Source organism: Primulina eburnea, chromosome 2, assembly GCF_022965805.1.
Source record: "Primulina eburnea isolate SZY01 chromosome 2, ASM2296580v1, whole genome shotgun sequence".
Taxonomy (NCBI): Eukaryota; Viridiplantae; Streptophyta; class Magnoliopsida; order Lamiales; family Gesneriaceae; genus Primulina; species Primulina eburnea.
In genome coordinates, this window is record NC_133102.1 from 2,557,516 (window position 1) to 2,576,908 (window position 19,393).

General features: G+C 34.1%; 2 protein-coding genes and 1 long non-coding RNA gene across 10 annotated transcripts; 2 read left to right on the plus strand and 1 right to left on the minus strand.

Moving 5' to 3' along the window:
• Nucleotides 1–481: 481 nt before the first annotated feature.
• Nucleotides 482–2,578, minus strand: LOC140819030 (DNA-directed RNA polymerases II, IV and V subunit 6A-like). Of its 8 annotated transcripts, none has more exons than XM_073179047.1 (5): nucleotides 2,475–2,578; nucleotides 2,267–2,300; nucleotides 2,061–2,196; nucleotides 1,045–1,113; nucleotides 482–930 (listed from the first exon to the last, which is right to left on the minus strand). In XM_073179047.1, exons 1-5 carry the CDS (start codon nucleotides 2,504–2,506, stop codon nucleotides 869–871), a joined length of 333 nt encoding a protein of 110 aa, XP_073035148.1. In that variant the 5' UTR covers nucleotides 2,507–2,578; the 3' UTR covers nucleotides 482–868. The 8 variants fall into 8 exon arrangements, 7 of the variants coding, with proteins under 7 accessions (XP_073035148.1, XP_073035165.1, XP_073035159.1 ...); XM_073179064.1 differs by having other exon boundaries at nucleotides 1,020–1,113; XM_073179058.1 differs by having other exon boundaries at nucleotides 2,027–2,196.
• Nucleotides 2,579–3,740: 1,162 nt separating this feature from the next.
• Nucleotides 3,741–7,177, plus strand: LOC140824471 (probable methyltransferase PMT15). The gene is made up of 6 exons (XM_073186057.1): nucleotides 3,741–4,462; nucleotides 5,345–5,557; nucleotides 5,734–6,034; nucleotides 6,126–6,518; nucleotides 6,675–6,752; nucleotides 6,845–7,177. The coding sequence occupies exons 1-6, from the start codon at nucleotides 3,748–3,750 to the stop codon at nucleotides 7,074–7,076; spliced, it is 1,932 nt and encodes a 643-aa protein (XP_073042158.1). The 5' UTR covers nucleotides 3,741–3,747; the 3' UTR covers nucleotides 7,077–7,177.
• An 8,373-nt stretch (nucleotides 7,178–15,550) lies between these two features.
• On the plus strand, nucleotides 15,551–16,228 carry LOC140824473 (uncharacterized). Its single transcript, XR_012116354.1, has 3 exons — nucleotides 15,551–15,809; nucleotides 15,900–16,037; nucleotides 16,136–16,228. It is a non-coding gene; the product is annotated as an uncharacterized lncRNA (long non-coding RNA).
• Nucleotides 16,229–19,393: the final 3,165 nt, after the last annotated feature.

A 19,393-nucleotide genomic window follows, 5' to 3' on the forward strand; every position in this document is an offset into this window, starting at 1 on the left:
AAACGTGTTCACGACAAAATTTGGTTATAATTATGTAAACCGACACTTTTCATTAAGCATAACCTACCGACATTAGAACGTCAATTCGTCACGGAACAAATGAAGAACATATTTGAAACAGTCTCAAAACCAAAAATCACTGTCCAAACTCTAGCTATAGTTGTAATATGCTCAAGGGACAAATTATACAAAAAAAAAAAAATGTTTTAACTACCACCTAAAATTGTCTTGGTTCAAAAATCAACATCCAGCTTGAACAAGGACGAAGAAAATAATATCCACGATTATTTTATGAACCACGATCATAAAACATTGGTTTTCCCGATCAAAGATTGATTTACATAAAATTTTCGAATAAAGATATAAGTTCAATTTATGTCTGACACAAAAAAATCTGAAACATGAAGAAGAAATGAAGCCAAAAATCTAAGGTTCACACCACATGACACTTTTCATTGTTAAAAACACTGATAAAAGCAAATGCACCAAAGCTGTGGATTGATACCAGTTGATAAGTCTGCGAATATGTTTAAAGACTTCAATCTATGCTTCAGTTAACTCCACAACTAATATTAGACGTCCCACCTACATTAGTCCTTCGAGGTTCCTTTCGATATGGAGTTCTCAACAAGAGTGATTTTTTTCTCTGCCATCAGGTTGCCTGACAAGGACATATTAATTAAGTAAAATATGATCTCTTTAAGGGACTCGTAGAACATGAAACAAGAACTCCATGGACTACCACGGTCCATGAGTTTAGTTTACACAAAAGAAGTCTTTTACATTGTTCTTGAGAGGTCCATTTGAAACACCATGAGACAACACGTAGGCACACTCTTAAAGCACTTTTTCAAGCAGAACTGGTGTTTCACTCTCCCCCAATTTGTCTTTTCCAAGAGTCTTCCACAATCAATTCATCCACACCCCAATCTTCATAGCTCGATTACATCAATGAAATTACAGAAAAAAATCAAGACAGAGATAACATGGAAAGTACGGATGAATCCACTGAAACTTACCTTCTATCGGGAATTTGAATCTTACCTTCCATCGGGAAGGTATCGACGAATAGTGAAGTGGAATTTTTCGCTGTCGTAGCTCCTTCGTTGCAATCTAGGATAAGGTGAAAAAGACGGAAGTCGTATAAAACCATTACACAAAATCGCAACATAATTTCAAAGTCCCTTGTAACACAAAGTCCCATTTTGACAAAGGTTAAAGGTGAGCGCGTGTACATGCTATATAGCGATCAGAGAAAAGAGTTACAAGTCTAGCATCTTTTGTTCAATTTATTCCATAAATGCCCAAAGTGACAGCCAATCATATAAGTTGTACTTCTAAAACAATATTTTTCAAAACAACACTACTCGTGCAAAAATTAAGGTTTTGGGGCTTCTCTTGCAAAGCGAAGACATTAATCGAGGTGCGAGGATAAAAAATGAGCCATATTAAATATCCACATGGGTGGCATTCTCGATCATAATGTAAATATAGGAGCTTAGACCAACCACTAAGCATCAAAATGGTTTACTAAAACGGCCAAGGTTCCAACCCAAATAGTATGATCATCCATCAAATACAAAGTAGTGGATAATAAAACTACATTATCATGAAGAAAGTAATTTAATTCAGTAAACAAACTATTGGAACCACAAAAGAAATAATCAATCAGAGCATCACAAAAGTTCATTACATGATTTGAAAACAACAAGCCCAGCTTAATAAACACAATCCTTCATCACGAAATAGCACTAGCATCTCATTTAGATTGTGCTGCAAACATGTTCCAACATACTAACCAAAGCAACAATTCGAAATCCAACAAAGATATGACTCGAAAAAAGTTCATTTTGGTGTTGTGGTACTAAATTTTTTTTAAAAAGGCCCTAAAAATTCAGAGGTCACGGTAAACAAGTGATGACCACATTGAACTTCAATGCCTTCTGCGAATGGATTACGGTCAGTAGCCAGAGATTAGAAAGCACGTTTTCCGGTCCACGTTCTCAAACACACTTCAAAATCGAACCTTATCTGCAGAGCCCGTGTGCCCAGAATCCTACCTCTTTCGTACTTGGTCATATATTTTGATGTTTTCAGAGGGCGTTCAACGGGTTCGTGCTCCCGTTTCTCATCCCCGTCGCCTTCGATCGCGTCAGGAGCGTCCTCGTTGTCATCATCTTCAACTTCCGGCCCTTCCTAATAATTTTCACACCATGATAATCGAAAATAAAAACATAAACAATAAAGAAGAAAATAAGATCCTCACATCAATCTCGGGATCCATGGGCTCATCCTCGTATCTAAGAAAAATCAATTAACCATTATAAGTTAGCACAAAATCCAAAAGCCCTAAAAACCACTAATTAAAAAAAAAAAAAAAACAGAGAAAGGAAAAACCTGTAGCTATCGAAGTTTAGAGGGGGACATCAAACGAAACTTAGATAAAAATCGATAGGAATACGAATTTTACGAACCCTCCGTCCATCTCATAGTCTTCGTCCGCCATGGCTTTTAGATATTCCCCCTCTTTTCCAACTTCCAATTGGTCATGCGAATGCCAATATGGAGGGAAACATGGATTTAATTTAGGTTTATTGTGTGACGGTTTTTCGGATTTTTATCTATGAGATGAGTCATTTTTATCCATATTTATAACAGAAAATAATACTTGTAGCATAAAACGTAATATTTTTTCTTTAATGACCTAAATAGATATTCGTCTAATAAAATACTATTCCTGAAACTGTTTCACATAAATTTTGTCAGTCGTATGAATGGAATGGGCCTAATTAGTCTCCATCAAGCCCAATAATATAGTAAAACCCATGTGAAAACCAACACTATCTTTACTGTATTATAATAGTTTCTTAGAATAACTTGTTGGGACATTATATAATTTTGAAATTTTATGAAATTCTCTTTAATGCAGTGCACAATATTTGATTACTTATATAAATGAACATTTTTTCATTAATGAAATAAATATTTTGATTTTGTAATGTCAAAAAATTTGTGGCAAAAATACAATGTTTTGAATATTTGTTATTTATCATTAATCACCATTTATATCAAAATTCTTTTAAAATATAAATATATTACGCTCATGTCATGTAATATTCGTGTATTATGTTAGTGTTTGCCCAAATTTTTTGTATAAATGTGAGCATGTTAGATGCAAGAGCACCGACTGGTATTATGTTAGTGTTTCTCTCTCTATTTCAATATCATTATATCATACGAGTCTATTACATTTTTTATATATAACTTGACGTATATATTGATAACCTAAATACTAACATTTGATCGAGAGATCAATACTCCAGGTATATATATGTTAATAATTAAAGAACTAATATTTAACATCATAATAGAAAAAACAGTCTCACGACTCTTTATAGGTCAGACGAGTCAATCTTACCGATATTCACAATAAAAAGTAATACTTTTATTATATAAAATAATAATTTTTCATAGATGACCAAAATAAGATATACATCTCACAAAATATGACCGTCTCCCACGAAATTTTAACTAGAAAAAAATATTCGAAAACTTTGCAAAGAATAATTTATTACTACACTCTCTACAACTCACTTCTCACATGTGTTCAACTTGATTCTTAACTTGTCTTCGTGTCCCTCCTCCACTCTTTTCCAATTAATTCAACACTCCATCATATTCTCCTCCTCCTATAAAACTTGTGCACACACTCCATTTTTCATAGCCAACAACAACAAATCAGCGGTCATGGGAGGCCCGCCTCCTCCTCACTACACTCCACTCTCCAAACCCACGCCCAACGCCGCCGCGTCCTACCTTAAAAAACCTAGACTCTTCTCCTTAGCCATAGTCACAATCCTCTGCTCCTTCTCCTATCTCTTTGGCGTCTGGAAACACGGCGGCGCCAACACCTCGAATCTTGGTGCTACCATCCCATGCTTGATCGCCACCTCAACAAACAAAACCCGCCCGACCTCCTCATCCACGGTTAAACTCGACTTCGCCACCCATCATGCCGCAGCGGACGGTGGAGCACATGACGATATGTCCGGCGTGAAAATCAAGAAATACCCTCCATGTGACATAAAGTACAGTGAATACACCCCATGCGAAGACCAGAAAAGATCGCTGAAATTCGAGCGTGACAGATTGATATACAGAGAGAGGCACTGTCCTGCGAAAGAAGAGTTGTTGAAATGCCGGGTTCCGGCGCCACATGGTTACAGAAACCCTTTCAAGTGGCCGCAGAGCAGGGATCTGGTGTGGTACGCAAATGTACCACACAAGGAATTGACCGTCGAGAAGGCGGTTCAGATTTGGATTTGGTTCGAGGGAGACCGGTTCAGGTTCCCAGGTGGTGGAACGATGTTCCCTAATGGCGCTGGCGCTTATATCGATGATATTGGAAAGTGGATTAATTTGAAGGATGGCTCCATTCGGACCGCCATTGATACTGGCTGCGGGGTAAGCTTTTTATTTTTTCTTTTTTTCCTGAAAGAAGAAGAAAAAGCATAATAAAAACAACATGCAACAAAATTGCCATTCCATTTAAGTGCTCTAATTTTTCCTATATTACCTTTTATAATAATTATTATTTGAAAGCTATGTCCAATAAAATTAGCAATAAATTAATGGGGTAGTAAAATATTACTATATACTTTGGCTGTTTACAGTAGCAGGTGAAGTATTCAATTTGGACAAAGATTGTGGTTTGTATTACGTTGGAATTTCCTAATATTTTCCCATCAGTTTGTTTTACGTACCCCAGGCGGAAGTTTCATCATATTACGTTATAAATGCCGAGTGCATAGCTAGCTGGGATTTTACCTCAATAAATGCAATTCAATCTTCAAATTAAATGCTTTAAGTTTGTAGTTAACGGGAAATAAGAGGTAATTTTAATTATGGGCAGGACAGACGTGTTCCACACGTACAATTCTAAGAATTTGCCATTTTTGGTAGCATCGACAACACTTTTTTTTTGTATGAATTACGACAAAAGTGAGTGTGGTTTGGTATTGTGATTTATTGAGCCAATGATTTTAAATATTTTGCAGTTTACTACTTTTAGAATCTGAAAAGAATGGGTTGGTTTTCTTTTCGTTATTTTATATGATTTGATTTCAATATTTGTATACTGCGGATGGTTGTATTTTACCCCTAGAAGTCCAACACCTTTTTATTTACAAGAAGGCTAGTTGGCCATGCATGAAAGCATGTAACACACATGGCATAGTGCGACTTGCGTATTTTTTTCGACTTTTCTATATTCTTCGACAATTGAGTCGAGTTGGTACTTACTTTTTTTCCCGTGAAGCATTTGAAAATCTTGGTTATTATCGTCGGGTTGCGAGCTGGGGTGCTTATCTTTTATCAAGAAACATCCTTACAATGTCGTTTGCACCGAGGGACACACATGAAGCACAGGTGCAATTCGCTTTGGAACGAGGAGTTCCTGCGTTGATCGGTGTCATCGCCTCCAAGAGGCTACCATACCCGTCTAGGGCTTTCGACATGGCACATTGCTCGCGTTGCCTCATTCCATGGGGCGAATATGGTAATTCCTCGCAAACATGGTAGACGATCTTTGGTCCGACATTATTTTGAATCTTGATCAGTGAGAAATGTACTCAATCACAAATCAAGGTTTCTTTCGTTGAATATATTTTCATTTGAGCTAGCAGTGATACCGATCTTATTTCCACTTGATTTTGACTCGATTTTTTTATTTAGATGGTGCATACTTGATCGAAGTTGATTGTGTTCTAAGGCCGGGCGGGTACTGGATCCTATCAGGTCCACCTATCCGTTGGAGAAGGTACTGGAAAGGGTGGGATAGGTCGAGGGAGGATTTGAATTCGGAGCAAATGCATATTGAGAACATAACTAGGAGCCTATGTTGGAAGAAGCTAGTCGAAAAGGATGATATCTCTATTCGGCAAAAACCACTGAATCACAGGAAGTGCAAACAACTTAAATCAATCGTCAAGAACCCCCCATTTTGCCCTACTGATCAGAACCCGGATAAATCTTGGTTTGTGAATCACTCTCTTTTTTGATCTTGTACAATTTCAGTACTTACAACTGAATTTGATGTATGTACGAATGTGCTTCTTCTTCTTTAGGTACACAAATTTAGAAACTTGCTTGACTCGTTTACCCGATGTTTCCACCGATGAGGAGGTAGCCGGCAGTGAGCTAGGAAAGTGGCCAAATCGGCTAACTGCCTTACCTCCTAGGATCAGTCGAGGAAAGATAAACGGAGTAACCCGAGAAACATTTCATCAGGATTTGCAACTGTGGAAGATGAGGGTCTCGTATTATAAAACGGTTAATAACAAGTTAGGCCAAAAGGGAAGGTATCGCAACATCCTTGATATGAACACTTTCTTGGGTGGATTCGCTGCTAATTTGATCGACGATCCTCTTTGGGTAATGAACGTAGTTCCTGTCGAGGCTAAGATCAACACGCTTGGTGTCATCTATGAACGAGGGTTGATTGGAACTTATCAGAGCTGGTAAATATCTATCTATATATATATATATATATATATATATATATATATAGATATTATGCACGTATAAAGTGTTCTTGTTCTAATATTGATTCACTCGGAATTTCCCATTCGCAAAATGTCTTAAGTTTTGAAACAATTAAAATCAAATTCGTGCAGGTGTGAAGCAATGCCAACTTATCCAAGAACGTACGATCTCATTCATGCTGATTCAATATTTACCCTCTACAAAGATAGGTATATATATACTCATGATCTTGAAAATACCTACTTTATACTAGGATTAACTCGCGAAAACGTCTTTTTCTTGTTTATATGTTGTGATACAGATGTGGAATGGAAGATATTTTATTAGAAATGGACATGATCTTGAGACCCGAAGGAAGTTTGATTATTCGAGACGATGTAGATATATTAGTGAAGGTAAAAAGAATTGCAGATGGATTGAATTGGGATAGTCAAATCGTGGATCATGAAGATGGACCATTGGAGAGGGAGAAGCTTTTGTTTGGAGTGAAATTATACTGGACAACTCCGGCTTCTGCTGCTAATGCTACTTAGAAATATATAGGTCTTTTCTGGTTTTTATTTTATTTTATTTTATTTAAAGATTTTTTATTATTTTAATTTTCTGTCTTATACATTTATTAATATATGTATATGTTAATTGATTTTTATTTATCATGTAATAACGAATGAAGCAACTATAGCGGATTAAATGTTTCTAAAATTGTGACCTGTCAACAGACCGAGCTCTTTCCCTCGATTATTTATTTTTAAAATTTTAATATATATAAAATTTAGTAACATTATGTTGGTTGAAACATGACCTCATTCTCTTATATCAAGCATGTCTTAAGGGTCTCTTTTGCAATTAATTTTGACTAGCAAAATTGAATACCATTTTCTCGCTAATTAATTTAAATAAATAATTTAATTATTGAATCTAAACAGATTAAATCAAACGGATTAAATTTAATCAGTAAATTTATTTTTAAAAAAATTAATATATATAAAATTTAGTAATATTACTGTTGGATCCGGTTTTCTACACGCCCAAACGCAGCGGAAGATTTAAAATTTTTATTTTATTTTGAAAAACAAAATAATATTGCTTTAGGCGCTCGTATGATTTATCAAAACATTCATAGGGAGTAAATCATTATACCTTTGGTGAATTAATTCACGTGGCTCCAACTATTCCGGGGTTAGCGGAGATAGCTCTTGATGATTCCCTACGAACTTTCTTCAAAGAAATCCTTCTATCAAGTCCACGACTAGATTGCTTGATCCTCTTCTAATTTGCACTAGAAAAGTAGAAGAGATTTTACGTAGGAGAGAAATAATGGAGAGACGGCTCAAACCCTAACCCTAAATCAAGGTGGCCGAATTTTTCTTTTCAAAATTGGTGGAGGCTCACGTAAGTTTTGGTGGTGGCTAGGGTTTAGATGGTTAAATGTGTTATTTATAATAAATTAAACCCTAATTACATAATTAACATTAATGGGCTTGATTTAATTAATTGGGCTAGTCCAACTAGTTTAATTAATTTAATTAAAGCCCATTAAAACTTTAATTATTTATTATGTTGGACTTGTACTCCTACAAGCCCATTAAACATAATACACACCACATTTAATTTATTAATTATCAACTCAACTTTTGAGCTTAATAAATTAAATACATTATAAATTCAACATTTGAATTTATTATTTAAATTATGAATTCAACTACTTGAATTTACATCACCTCCAAAATTTAATATTTAATAAACCCAACATTTGAGTTTAATAAATTAAATTCTCAAATTTTATAAATTCAACTCTTTGAATTTATTCTCTCAAAATTTAATTATCATAAATTCAACTCCTTGAATTTACTATATAATATAAATTCAACTTTTGAATTTATTCTCTCAACGGGAACAAACAATCCAGTACTTGTGTGACCCTCAATGGTTCAGGGATACAGCTAGCCGTGGGTTCACAACTCTTTGTGATTCAGGACAGAATCCTTTATTCGGGCTTACCCTAGTTAGCCCCATTCTTTCTATCAACACCTTGATCAAGAATGTCAGAACTCATTTCTGATAGCACCCATCGGATCATGGTAAGAGCGTCTAGTAGCATCGCCCCATGATCCCCTAGGTATCACTGATAGTGCCTGCAAGAACCAGTCGATTATGATTTAACGTACAGTACGGTCCCTTCATCTCATATATCCCGATCGAATCTGCAACCATTGGTTCATCGAGGGTTGCATATTAATTCGATAACTATGTGTTACATATAATAGTGGCATCGCGTGTACTATTGGGGAACTCCTTCTCCAACGTACATCTCATACTCTGGCCAGAGATTCCATGCACTATTATTACATCAGATCACATAGGATATCCACACCCGTAGGTGAGCGGTGAATCCCCGACTACAATGCACTGGCTCCTATATGTGTCGCGACTGTACCCAACCTCGCCACCTGATGACTCTCCTGGAGCCGGTAAACGAGTCAAAGCACAGCCCTAGCATATAGAGCCTCAGAGTTGTCTCGGGTCATAAGGACTAATGGTGTACAATCATAACCACGGACTTATCCTCTCGATGAATGATAACCACTTGGAAAGTCCGAGGGAGGGTTGTTCGGTATAATCATCATATGACTACCCATCTGCATGTTTGGACATCTCCATGCCCTTACCAAGAAACGCAGTACACAACATCACAGATGCTAGTCTCAAGCTCAAGCGACCTTTATCCATGTTTTAGGCGGCTGAATCGACTAGGAACGAATTTAGATCATACAGTATTTACAAACGAGTTTCAACATCGAATTACGATTCATTTGTATTAAAGTATGATCAAGGTCTTTATCTATGTTTGATAACATGGGTATACAGATAAAGAATTAACAAACCATGAAATAATGAATTATATTAAAATAAAGATTGTTTATTACACTTGAGTCAATAAAATCCCTAGTCAACAGTTGACTTGTAGGGCATCTACTCTAACAATTATGTCGGTCGAAATAAAACGTACGTAGCGCTTGAACTATTATATAATTTAAAAAATTTGAGTTAAATCATTATCATTTGTTATAGTTTTGATAAAATGACAAGTGATCGATCATGTATATTATCTCATGGGTCACATCGATAGTATTTCTTCCGGCCAGGAGCTTTAATTTAAAATTTAAAGGAATAAGTTTTAATTAGAATCGATTCAAACGGTAATCAAAATGGGATGGAACCGTATTAAAATGATATATAAGATTGTGCGTGGTTATTTTTATATAAAATGAAACGTTAAGCGACCAAACTTGGGAAAAAAATACTTGTCTGAATTTGTAAATTATATACGAAATTTAAATAAATTTAAATCTTGAATATATAAATTGAGACTGAAGCCAACAGCACATTTTACAACTTCAACCTGCCATCTCCATTAGGTGACTCATGCAATTTTCGATCACTCTCCGTAACACATTCATCGATTTATTATAAATGGAAGTGAAAACGAAGCCTCAACCATCATCAGAAAAAGCAAATTAAATCAAATACTCAATCGAAATCATCATAAATGGCAGCAATGAAGTCTGTTTCATCTCTGGTACTACTCGTCATCGTGTTGGCTGCTCAAAGCCAGATGATACCACGGTCACTAGCACAAACTTGCTCTTCCTCGCTCTCCGCCCTCAATATTTGTGCACCTTATGTCTTGCCCGGAGCCGCCGCCACTGCCCCCAGCCCCGACTGCTGCAACGCCCTCCAGACCATCGAGCACGACTGTCTCTGTAACACTATCAGGATCGCCTCCCGTATGCCCGCCCAATGCAACCTCCCTCCTCTCACCTGCGGCGGTCAGTATTTCGACTTTTAGACATAAAATATACAGAAATCACATCACATTCATGATTCATAAAAATAAAATGTTTTCTAAATAGTACAACCGAATTCATTGCACAAGATTTAAAATTCTCTACTTGCACCAGTTGAATTTTATTTTATTTCTGATTGCAGCAAACTGAGGTGGACGCATGCAGTACCGCTGGTTCCCAGTAATAATGGGAAATAATGAATAATACTTTCGAAATCATGATTTCATTTTATGTGGTCTATATATGACTGCTCTACTGAATCCTGGTTTACAATTTAACATTTTATTGTAATCTATTTCAGGAAAAAAAAGAAGAAGAACAATTGGTCAATAATAAAGATGCTTTTATATTCCAACATTGTTATAATTTCGACCGAAATCATTTTATAAAGTGCATGCATGGATGTTTATATAGCGTCGTATATCATGTAATAAACTGTACTTTTTCTCGTTATGCAATCTAAATTAAATAGGCTAAAACCCCTTCAATTGGGAAAAACAAATATGATCATGAAAATATTAGGTCAAACCCATGCAATAGTACAAATCTTCTGCAACATTGTATAGCTTGAATCAAATTCAAGGAGTAGCAACTTTTTTTGAACTTTTTATAAACAACACACACGACAAATATTTATTGGTGATAAACAGATCATTGTTACTTCAAATATCACGAAAGTTTTCTACCGTAGAATTAATCGATCATATTGTTAATATACTATTTAACTTAGGTTAAATGTATGTTAAGTCTATATTTCCACGCAAAACTATGTACGGTCTCGCATTCTGATTATTTTTTGCTGTTATATTTCTGAAATTATATTGATAACCTTAAGGCTCTGGATACCATGTTAGTTTGATAAGAACTAATATTTCATATATATATATATATATATATATATATATATTGATTAAGTGGTTTCAAACAAATTGCATCTCCACCGGGAGGTATCTGTTCAAGTTTCACATTCATGCTTTACTTATAACAATTGATTAAAATTATTGAACGCGTCATCTGGATCCCCGTGAAAGCAGCAATATAGTTCAAGATCACGTATATATAGACTCTCCTGTCAACAAAGGTAGCTAGAATCTAGGTTTCATTTGGTTAGATGAATGGATGGAATGGAACGATCTACGTGGAGAAATTACAAGATCTTTGGTCTCTTAGTGTTTCCCACAGTGATAACGCAAGTGATCGATGACAATATTCTCGAAATAGGCACATGGAAACCACTAGACAAATCAACAGAATGTCACCCGTGTCTGATATTTCTCAGCATGGAATAACACAGAACGGGAATATAACAAAAGTGACTCCATATCTATACTTTCATCAAAAGTACTTCAGAACCTGAATCCCAGTATATCTTCAGAAGAAGTCTCGAACATACGATCTCTCCCTTGTTTGTTCAAGAAACAGATAGAGCCGCATCAGAGACTGATGAAAACAGTCCAATTGTTGGCTATGCTTTGTCCACACCTACATCGAAGACCATCTTTTACTCCCACAAGGAACAAGTGCTCGAGAAGTTTTGTTGACGATCGACTACTTTTGTTATCCTAACTACATGGCAAACACAGAATCATCCCTCGCAAAGCTCAGGTCTCCAAATAGAGATTGCAGCTCGAGGAATTTGGTCCAAGTAGGAAGCTTAATCCGGTTCTCCGGGAAAATGATTTGGGTCCGAAAAGGAGTTCGATCTTTGACATTCAAGTATAATTTTGTATTCAAACCAATTTTTTTAAGTTAGCTACAAAACTTTGAAAATACATCCATCATTCATATTATCATTTCACATCTCACCAAACCCAAAATTTTTCTCCCAAGACAAGCAATTGAGTGTTGTATAGCTTAGTCATGTAGATACATTTTAGTATGCCCTGTAGTTGCGGCTTCTGTCCAAACTTCTGTATCACAAAGAATTTTCTATGTAATTAGAGGTGTGTGTTCCATTTTGAAAGTGAGATTGAATGTGCCATCCAAGAATAATTATTCTTGAAGTTTTTGATGTCTTCTAAGTTGTTTTAGGGAGAGTTGTTGTTATCTCATGTAGTAATAATTTATACCCATTATGGATATAATGGAGATTTCTTTTGGTAGATTTCGCTCTCATGGTTTTTTCCTAATTTGGATTTTCCATGTAAAAAACTTTGTATTATGTTTTTTTATAATTATTATCATTGTTGATATCGTGAAAATATTTTGATCCGAAATTATCGTTAAGGGGGAAAAAATCAACGCTCCGATGTAGAAGAAATTATTTAATTTGACTATCTTTCCCAACAAAAACTGAGCTCTACATGTACAATCAACTCAAGAGATGGAATACTTTCAAAAAAAAAAAAAAACTCTGGAGATGGAATTACAACACCTTATAATAATTACATGGTTTCATTTTTTTTTTGTTTATTAAAACCATGACTTATAAAAGTTTATTTTGTTTAAGTAATATTAGCATTTATATATGTAATTTGATTATTGTATCAATATTCTTTAAGTGAATTTGAAGGTTTTTTTGGTTAAATCAATCGATATTTGAAGCGACGATGAAAATAACAATTTAATTCACGTCAAGTTGGGAATGATGATAACAAATTTAGTTCACTTTGTTACCATTTCCAGATTATTTGAAGCTACGACGAAGACTAAAATGAAGATTTAAGATCTGTAACGTCATAATAAAAACTTTCGAGTCAATTAGATAAAATTGGATATCAGATCTGTCGAAACTTAATCCCCACGAGAATAAAATGGAGAATACTCAATTAGAAAAAAACTAAGATTAAAGTGAGTAAAAAGAAGACATCTTCACCCTGCTCAATCTCATTGTCATCTCTCTGAATAAAATGGCAAGACTAGCACATGCGGAGTTCTCACGTTGGAAAAAGCATAAAAAATCATTATCATTTTTCTAAAGAATTATCATATTTTATCTATCTACTTATACTTAAAGCCCGCAAACTCTCAAATTGGCCAGCTTCCTTCAAGTTCTAGGTCACAATCCAGCTACGTGTCACTCCACCAACAACAAAGGCCAGGACCAGCACCACGTGGGGCTTGCTCTTTCCTCCACCACACAACTTGCTTCCCGTTGCACCTCTTTTCCTTCGCCTCTTCAGTTCATCCGTCTTTCTCTGTTTTTCTTATCTTGCTTTTCCTTCATCAATACTCCCGTCTGGAACGAACAGCCTACGTCAAAAAAAAAGGGCTTGCTCGGTGTGCTCTCTGCGACTTCGTGCTTACATCTTCTCGTTGCTACGTCTGATGCGACACTATTTCCCTTCTCAAGTACCGAGACATGGCTCCAAACAAATTTTCAACCATGTCGAACAGAAATGCCAACAAGATTTCCGTGCTTCTCATCTATGCTGTTATTGAATGGATTTTGATAGCCCTTCTCTTGTTAAATTCTCTGTTTTCTTATCTGATCATCAAATTTTCTGAGTAATTCGGACTAAAACCTCCGTGCCTTTGGTGTACAAGGCTTGATCATATCTTTGACCCGGCAAAAAAAGGGCAAGAATCTGGGCAAGGATCTTCTTTGTGAAGCTCATTCCAAGGAGATTTCTAAACTAGGTTGTTGTTTAATGTTACAAAATGTATATGCACAAACAGAAAGGTACACGAGAACAGCGAACTATTATTACGAACAAAAAAAAATTGTACAATGCTTAAAATAACGCAAACCAAGGTCTGTATGTAATACAGTGTTCTTAAAACAGATTCGTCCCCTCCGGTGTGTGCTGCGAGGATGAACGTGGACGTCTGTTTCTCAGGATACAACGGTAAACCAGTAGTACCGTAGCACAAGGCACCACCACGGCGAACCGAAAAAGTACCTGAACTTTATCGCGAGCAGAGTAACGACAGAGGAGCAGCAGCCGGTGGTAGCAGCAGCAGCCGAGAGGATAGTAGAAGAAAGCTTCGAAAATCTTAGAGTGCAGGTGAGTGTGTTGGACTATCTTGATGGAGTCGAGGCTGCCTCTTTATAGGCACTCCGGTTCTACATGACTGAAACTGTTGGTCATTCGAAAGGCCAAAGGCCAGCCCAGCTGGAGCACCAACAGTCCCGCAAGCCATATGAAGAGTCAGGCAGCTGGAAGGTCATTCATAACTGAAATTTCGAAAAAGAAAATTAGCAAAAGCCAGGTGAATCTTGGTGGGAAATTTTGTCTTGATCGGTCCGACATTTGACACACCCAGGTCGAGCTCAGTCGGGCCCATGATTTGCACCACCCTGCCCCGACGGGCGAGAGAGAGCCTCTTGACCAATCTTACTTACACCTCTACAAAGTGTAGATCAATATAAGCTCACCAGTGCCTTGTTCTTTTTTCTATATGGGACAATTCACACTTACCATCCACAAACTTGTCCAATTTCTCATTCAAATGGACCTAGCCCAATTCACATAAGTCCAACATTTAAATCATCAAAAGTTGGTAGAATTACAAGATATGTGTGAGGATTTCTTGTCCTCACGGCCGGAATTAAAAAGTTTCTTGAAGAAATTTAATTATTTTTCGAGGGTTAAAGATATTGGAATGAGCCAGATGAATGGAGAAAAGGTATGTGAAAATGGTGAGGTAAGTGTGAATTGTTCTTGTTGTGGGGTAGGTTTGGATAATGGTAATGCCAATAATGATACATATTCATCTTATGTATTCCTAAAAACACCATCTTGGAATGTTTTGGAATGTGCCCGCAAATAGGATTTCGCTTTAAATGATAATATCATTCAAGAAAAATGTGATCTCGATAAGAAAATATCACACTTCGCTGGAAGATTCTTATGAGTTTAATTCTGAATTCGATAGAAGCTTGGAAGTAGCAGAAAGTGGACAGATGAAAACACTAAAAGTAGAAATACTTGAAAACAAGGATATTTTTATGGAGATGCAGGAGGATGAGACGATTTTAATGGAACATAACTCAACTTTGATAATGAAAGATAAATCTGTTCAAGTGTGTGTTGAAGAAGAAGCTCATATTGAAATTTCTTCTCCACATTTGGAGTCCTTTCTTGACCATAGCGGACAAAGGCTTGTCCTCGATTCAATAGAAGAACATCAGAGCAACGACAGTTTCATGATTGAACATCATGGTACAACTAAGATTCAAGAATTTGGTTTTGATTTCGGGTTCAAGTCCAGAAAGAGGATGGATTTGTTCTGAAGACCGTGAGAAGAACAGTGGAGGTGGATTCAGGTCCTGATGTTGATATCAACAAGGAACCTGAATTTCAAGGGCCTGAGTCAGTGGAGATCGAATAGACTAAAGTTTCAGAGGTTTTTCATGCCAAAAACTTTGAAGAATTTACAGATTTTGATGTAAAGCAAATTCCATCTGAATTAGCAGGTGAGTTTGACAAGAACTGGAAGGGGCAGAAGGGGAGAAGCATTCGTATGTCACCAATGGTACATACGTTTGTTATTTGAAATAATTTCATCAAATATCGAAGTTACTGATTATATATTGAATTCATACCATTTGTCTGAACAAGGTAGCTTCTGAAGATTTTTCTGAAATGGTGACAAATGAAAATGAAGCAGACATCTCAATTGGGACAGAAATTCCTGATTTAGATATAACGGATGAAATGCAAAATCAAGTATCTATTCATTCATATGAAGCAGAACATCATGGTATTTGGCTTATCATTTTACCACTTTGAAAAGTTTCAAAAAAGATCATAGTTTTTTTCACCACTTTTAGTCAAGATTCTAAATTTACTTTCTATTAGGTCCAATTCAAATAGAGGAACAGATGGTGGAATTGAAGGCATTATCGGTGCAAGAAACAGATCATATAACAAACAATCAACAATCATTTTACTACATTTGTGTGGAAACATATTGATGGAACATATAAATCTAATAAAAAACAATATATTTGAATAGAGACGGTACTTCAACTTTCATTCAGTACAACTCGTTACTAAGTCGAAGTCAAAAATAAAAATGAATGGTCGTTCCAAATTGAAATTTATTGGCATTAAAATATTACGTATCTCGGGTTATTCAGTTGATTTATTTAAACTAGTATTTAACCCGTGCGAAGCACGAGATGATATTATTAAAAATTAGTGAAAAATGAATAGATATTTAAATTTTAAAAAATAATACAATTATAAAAAATAAAAATAAAAACTATTTTTTTACTAATGTTAAAAATTTTCTTATATACAACGCATGTCGATTAATTTTTTTGGATGCTAATCACTATCATATTTCAAAATTTTAGATCGTGTTAGCCTAAGGCAATAACATGATGTTGATCATGTTTAGTGTATTGATGTCGGCCATCAACATCAATACATATTTAATTATTTACTTTTCGAGAAATTATATATTATTATTTTTTAAAAAAGTAATAAGAAAATATTTTAAATCACATTCAATAAAATTAATAAAAAATACTTTTTTTAAAAATTCAGTAATTTCGTCTAAATCCACATTCACAAACAATTTTGTGACATGACATGTGTTTGACACATTTAAATGATAACAATAATTTTTTCATCAATATCTTTATCCAAATGTGTTGTGATTTAATTTACAAAATCTCTTCGTAATATACACAACAACCTATTACTCCGAAAGAAAAATGAAACATTTTATCATAAGTAGATTATGTATAAATCAGAAAAGTTATTTTATTAACATTTATTATGTGTATTCCAAAATAATGTCAACAAATTTTAAAAGGTGTCTTCTAATAAGATGTTTGTTTTTTCTAGAATTGGTTTAATCATTTCCATTACGGGACATTATACTATCATGTATCCGTCAGGGACGGATCTAGGATTTAGACACTGGGGGCCGCTTAGTTTATTTTGCGACGGTTTTCTCAAAAACCGTCGCTATATGGCGACGGTTATAAGAAACCGTCGCGGATTTTGCGACGGTTTTTGTCACAACCGTCGCTGAGCCAAAAAAAAAGAGGGACCATGTTTCGAAATCGGGCGGATCAAACATTATAATTGGCTTTAGCCACTGAGATACATGGACGTATCATTCATTTTGGGGGGGCCATGTATATATATATCTGTTTATATATTTAGTTTAAAAAAAATTAATATACACTAAAAAAAATTTTAAATTTTTTGGGGGGGCCGTGGCCCCCGTTCGCCCTACACTAAATCCGCCCCTGGTATCCGTGAACTTTGTAATATAAAAGAAAATTATCTCATCAGTAATAAATAATAATTAAAATTTTGTATAATTAGAATAATAATATTTTTTATTTCTTGATCATGAAAGATAGATTTCAAACTCAATGTCTCGTTGTTTTCATATGTAGGTATTTCATAACAACGAACAAATCTAAATTTAAACGAACATTACATCTTGAAAGAATTCAACTCATATATGGTGCTGAAAAGAAGATCCATTTCAGAATTCAATTTTGGAATATATAAATTTAATAAGATAAATTTTAATAAAATTGGTTTATAATATAATATACAATATTGCATTATTTATAATTTAAAATTCAAAAGACATCTCAAGGGATAAAAAGTATACATTGGATGCTTTTGACAGAATTACAAGTTTACAACATACATTAACTCTTTCAAATTATGAAAATCTCGAATTGCATGCATTGAGTGTCAAACATTTCTGATTATTGAGGGTAATATACATGTGTATTGAAAATTTAATGACCATTTGAAATTCTTTTGAATCTATTTCTTTTAATTTTCTTGTGCTATCTTATTTGAATTTTTAAGAAGACAAATCAAGATATACAATATACATATGATTTTGGAAGAAAAGTATAATGCAATAATTCTTTAAAATTAAGGTAATTTCGAAATAATATGTATTTGACATAAAAAAAATTTATGATTATTAAATAGTACATTAATGTCCATTGGAATATTTTGTTGTAATGATAATTTTTAACACTCAACTAATTTTATTTTTAGAAAATTTAAATAAACTAATTAAATAAAGTATTCTTTTCTATTAAGTATTTTGAGAAATAAATACTTAAAATAGCAAAATTTATTTTTGGATGATTTACTTCATAAGTGATACTGAACATTGCAATCATTTTTATTTTAATTTATTTATATAGTTTTTACTTAAACTGATTGACATAATTAATGCAAAAAATTTTTAATATAGTTTACTTTTTCAATATAGTTTAGTTTTACTTTGAGTGAAAAAATAAAAAAATATTTAATAAATAAATTACATTTGAATTAATATAAAAATTAATTAAATTCAAAATTGAATTAAATGAATTGATATAATCAATGCAAAAAATAATTGAAGTGATCATTTATTGCAGGACACATATTTCAATATTGATGATAAATCTTTCCTTTTATAGAAATGACATTTTGGCGGGAAATTACTATTTTTGGCAAAAACTAATGTTATATATATATATAGATAAGATAGAAATTCAAGTGATATTATTCTTTTATTTATATCTTCTTTACCAGTATACTTGTTTGCCCGATTAAAATATGAAACGATTCTTACTTTTCTTAATGGTCCTCCACTCTAATTGTGCTTTTATATGCCAAAGCATATCATAATTCGTTTGCCTAAATTAACTTTGTCATAATAATATGTAAAAGGTATTCATCTCGAATTGATTATTTTTTAAATAGTAACATTTTAATGAGTGGGTGGGTTTCTATGATACAGTCTCAAATAACATATATTGAACAATTTTTTCATAATATGACTAACCAAAAAAAAATATATTGTACAGTGAAAAATAATATTTTAAATATAAAAAATAATATTTTTCTTTTGTTAAATACTTTTAAATTATGAACATATTTTACAAAATATTTATTCAAACATAACAAACGAAAATGATAATTTTTTAGTGAAAAATAATATATTCTATGATTCAGATCAGGTCAAATTTGTTTTTACTTATTTATAAATTTAACATATAAAACAATATCACATATGCTTTTTTTTTTCTCATTTATATTATCTTTAGATCATACTTACAAGTACATTAGGTTTCAAAA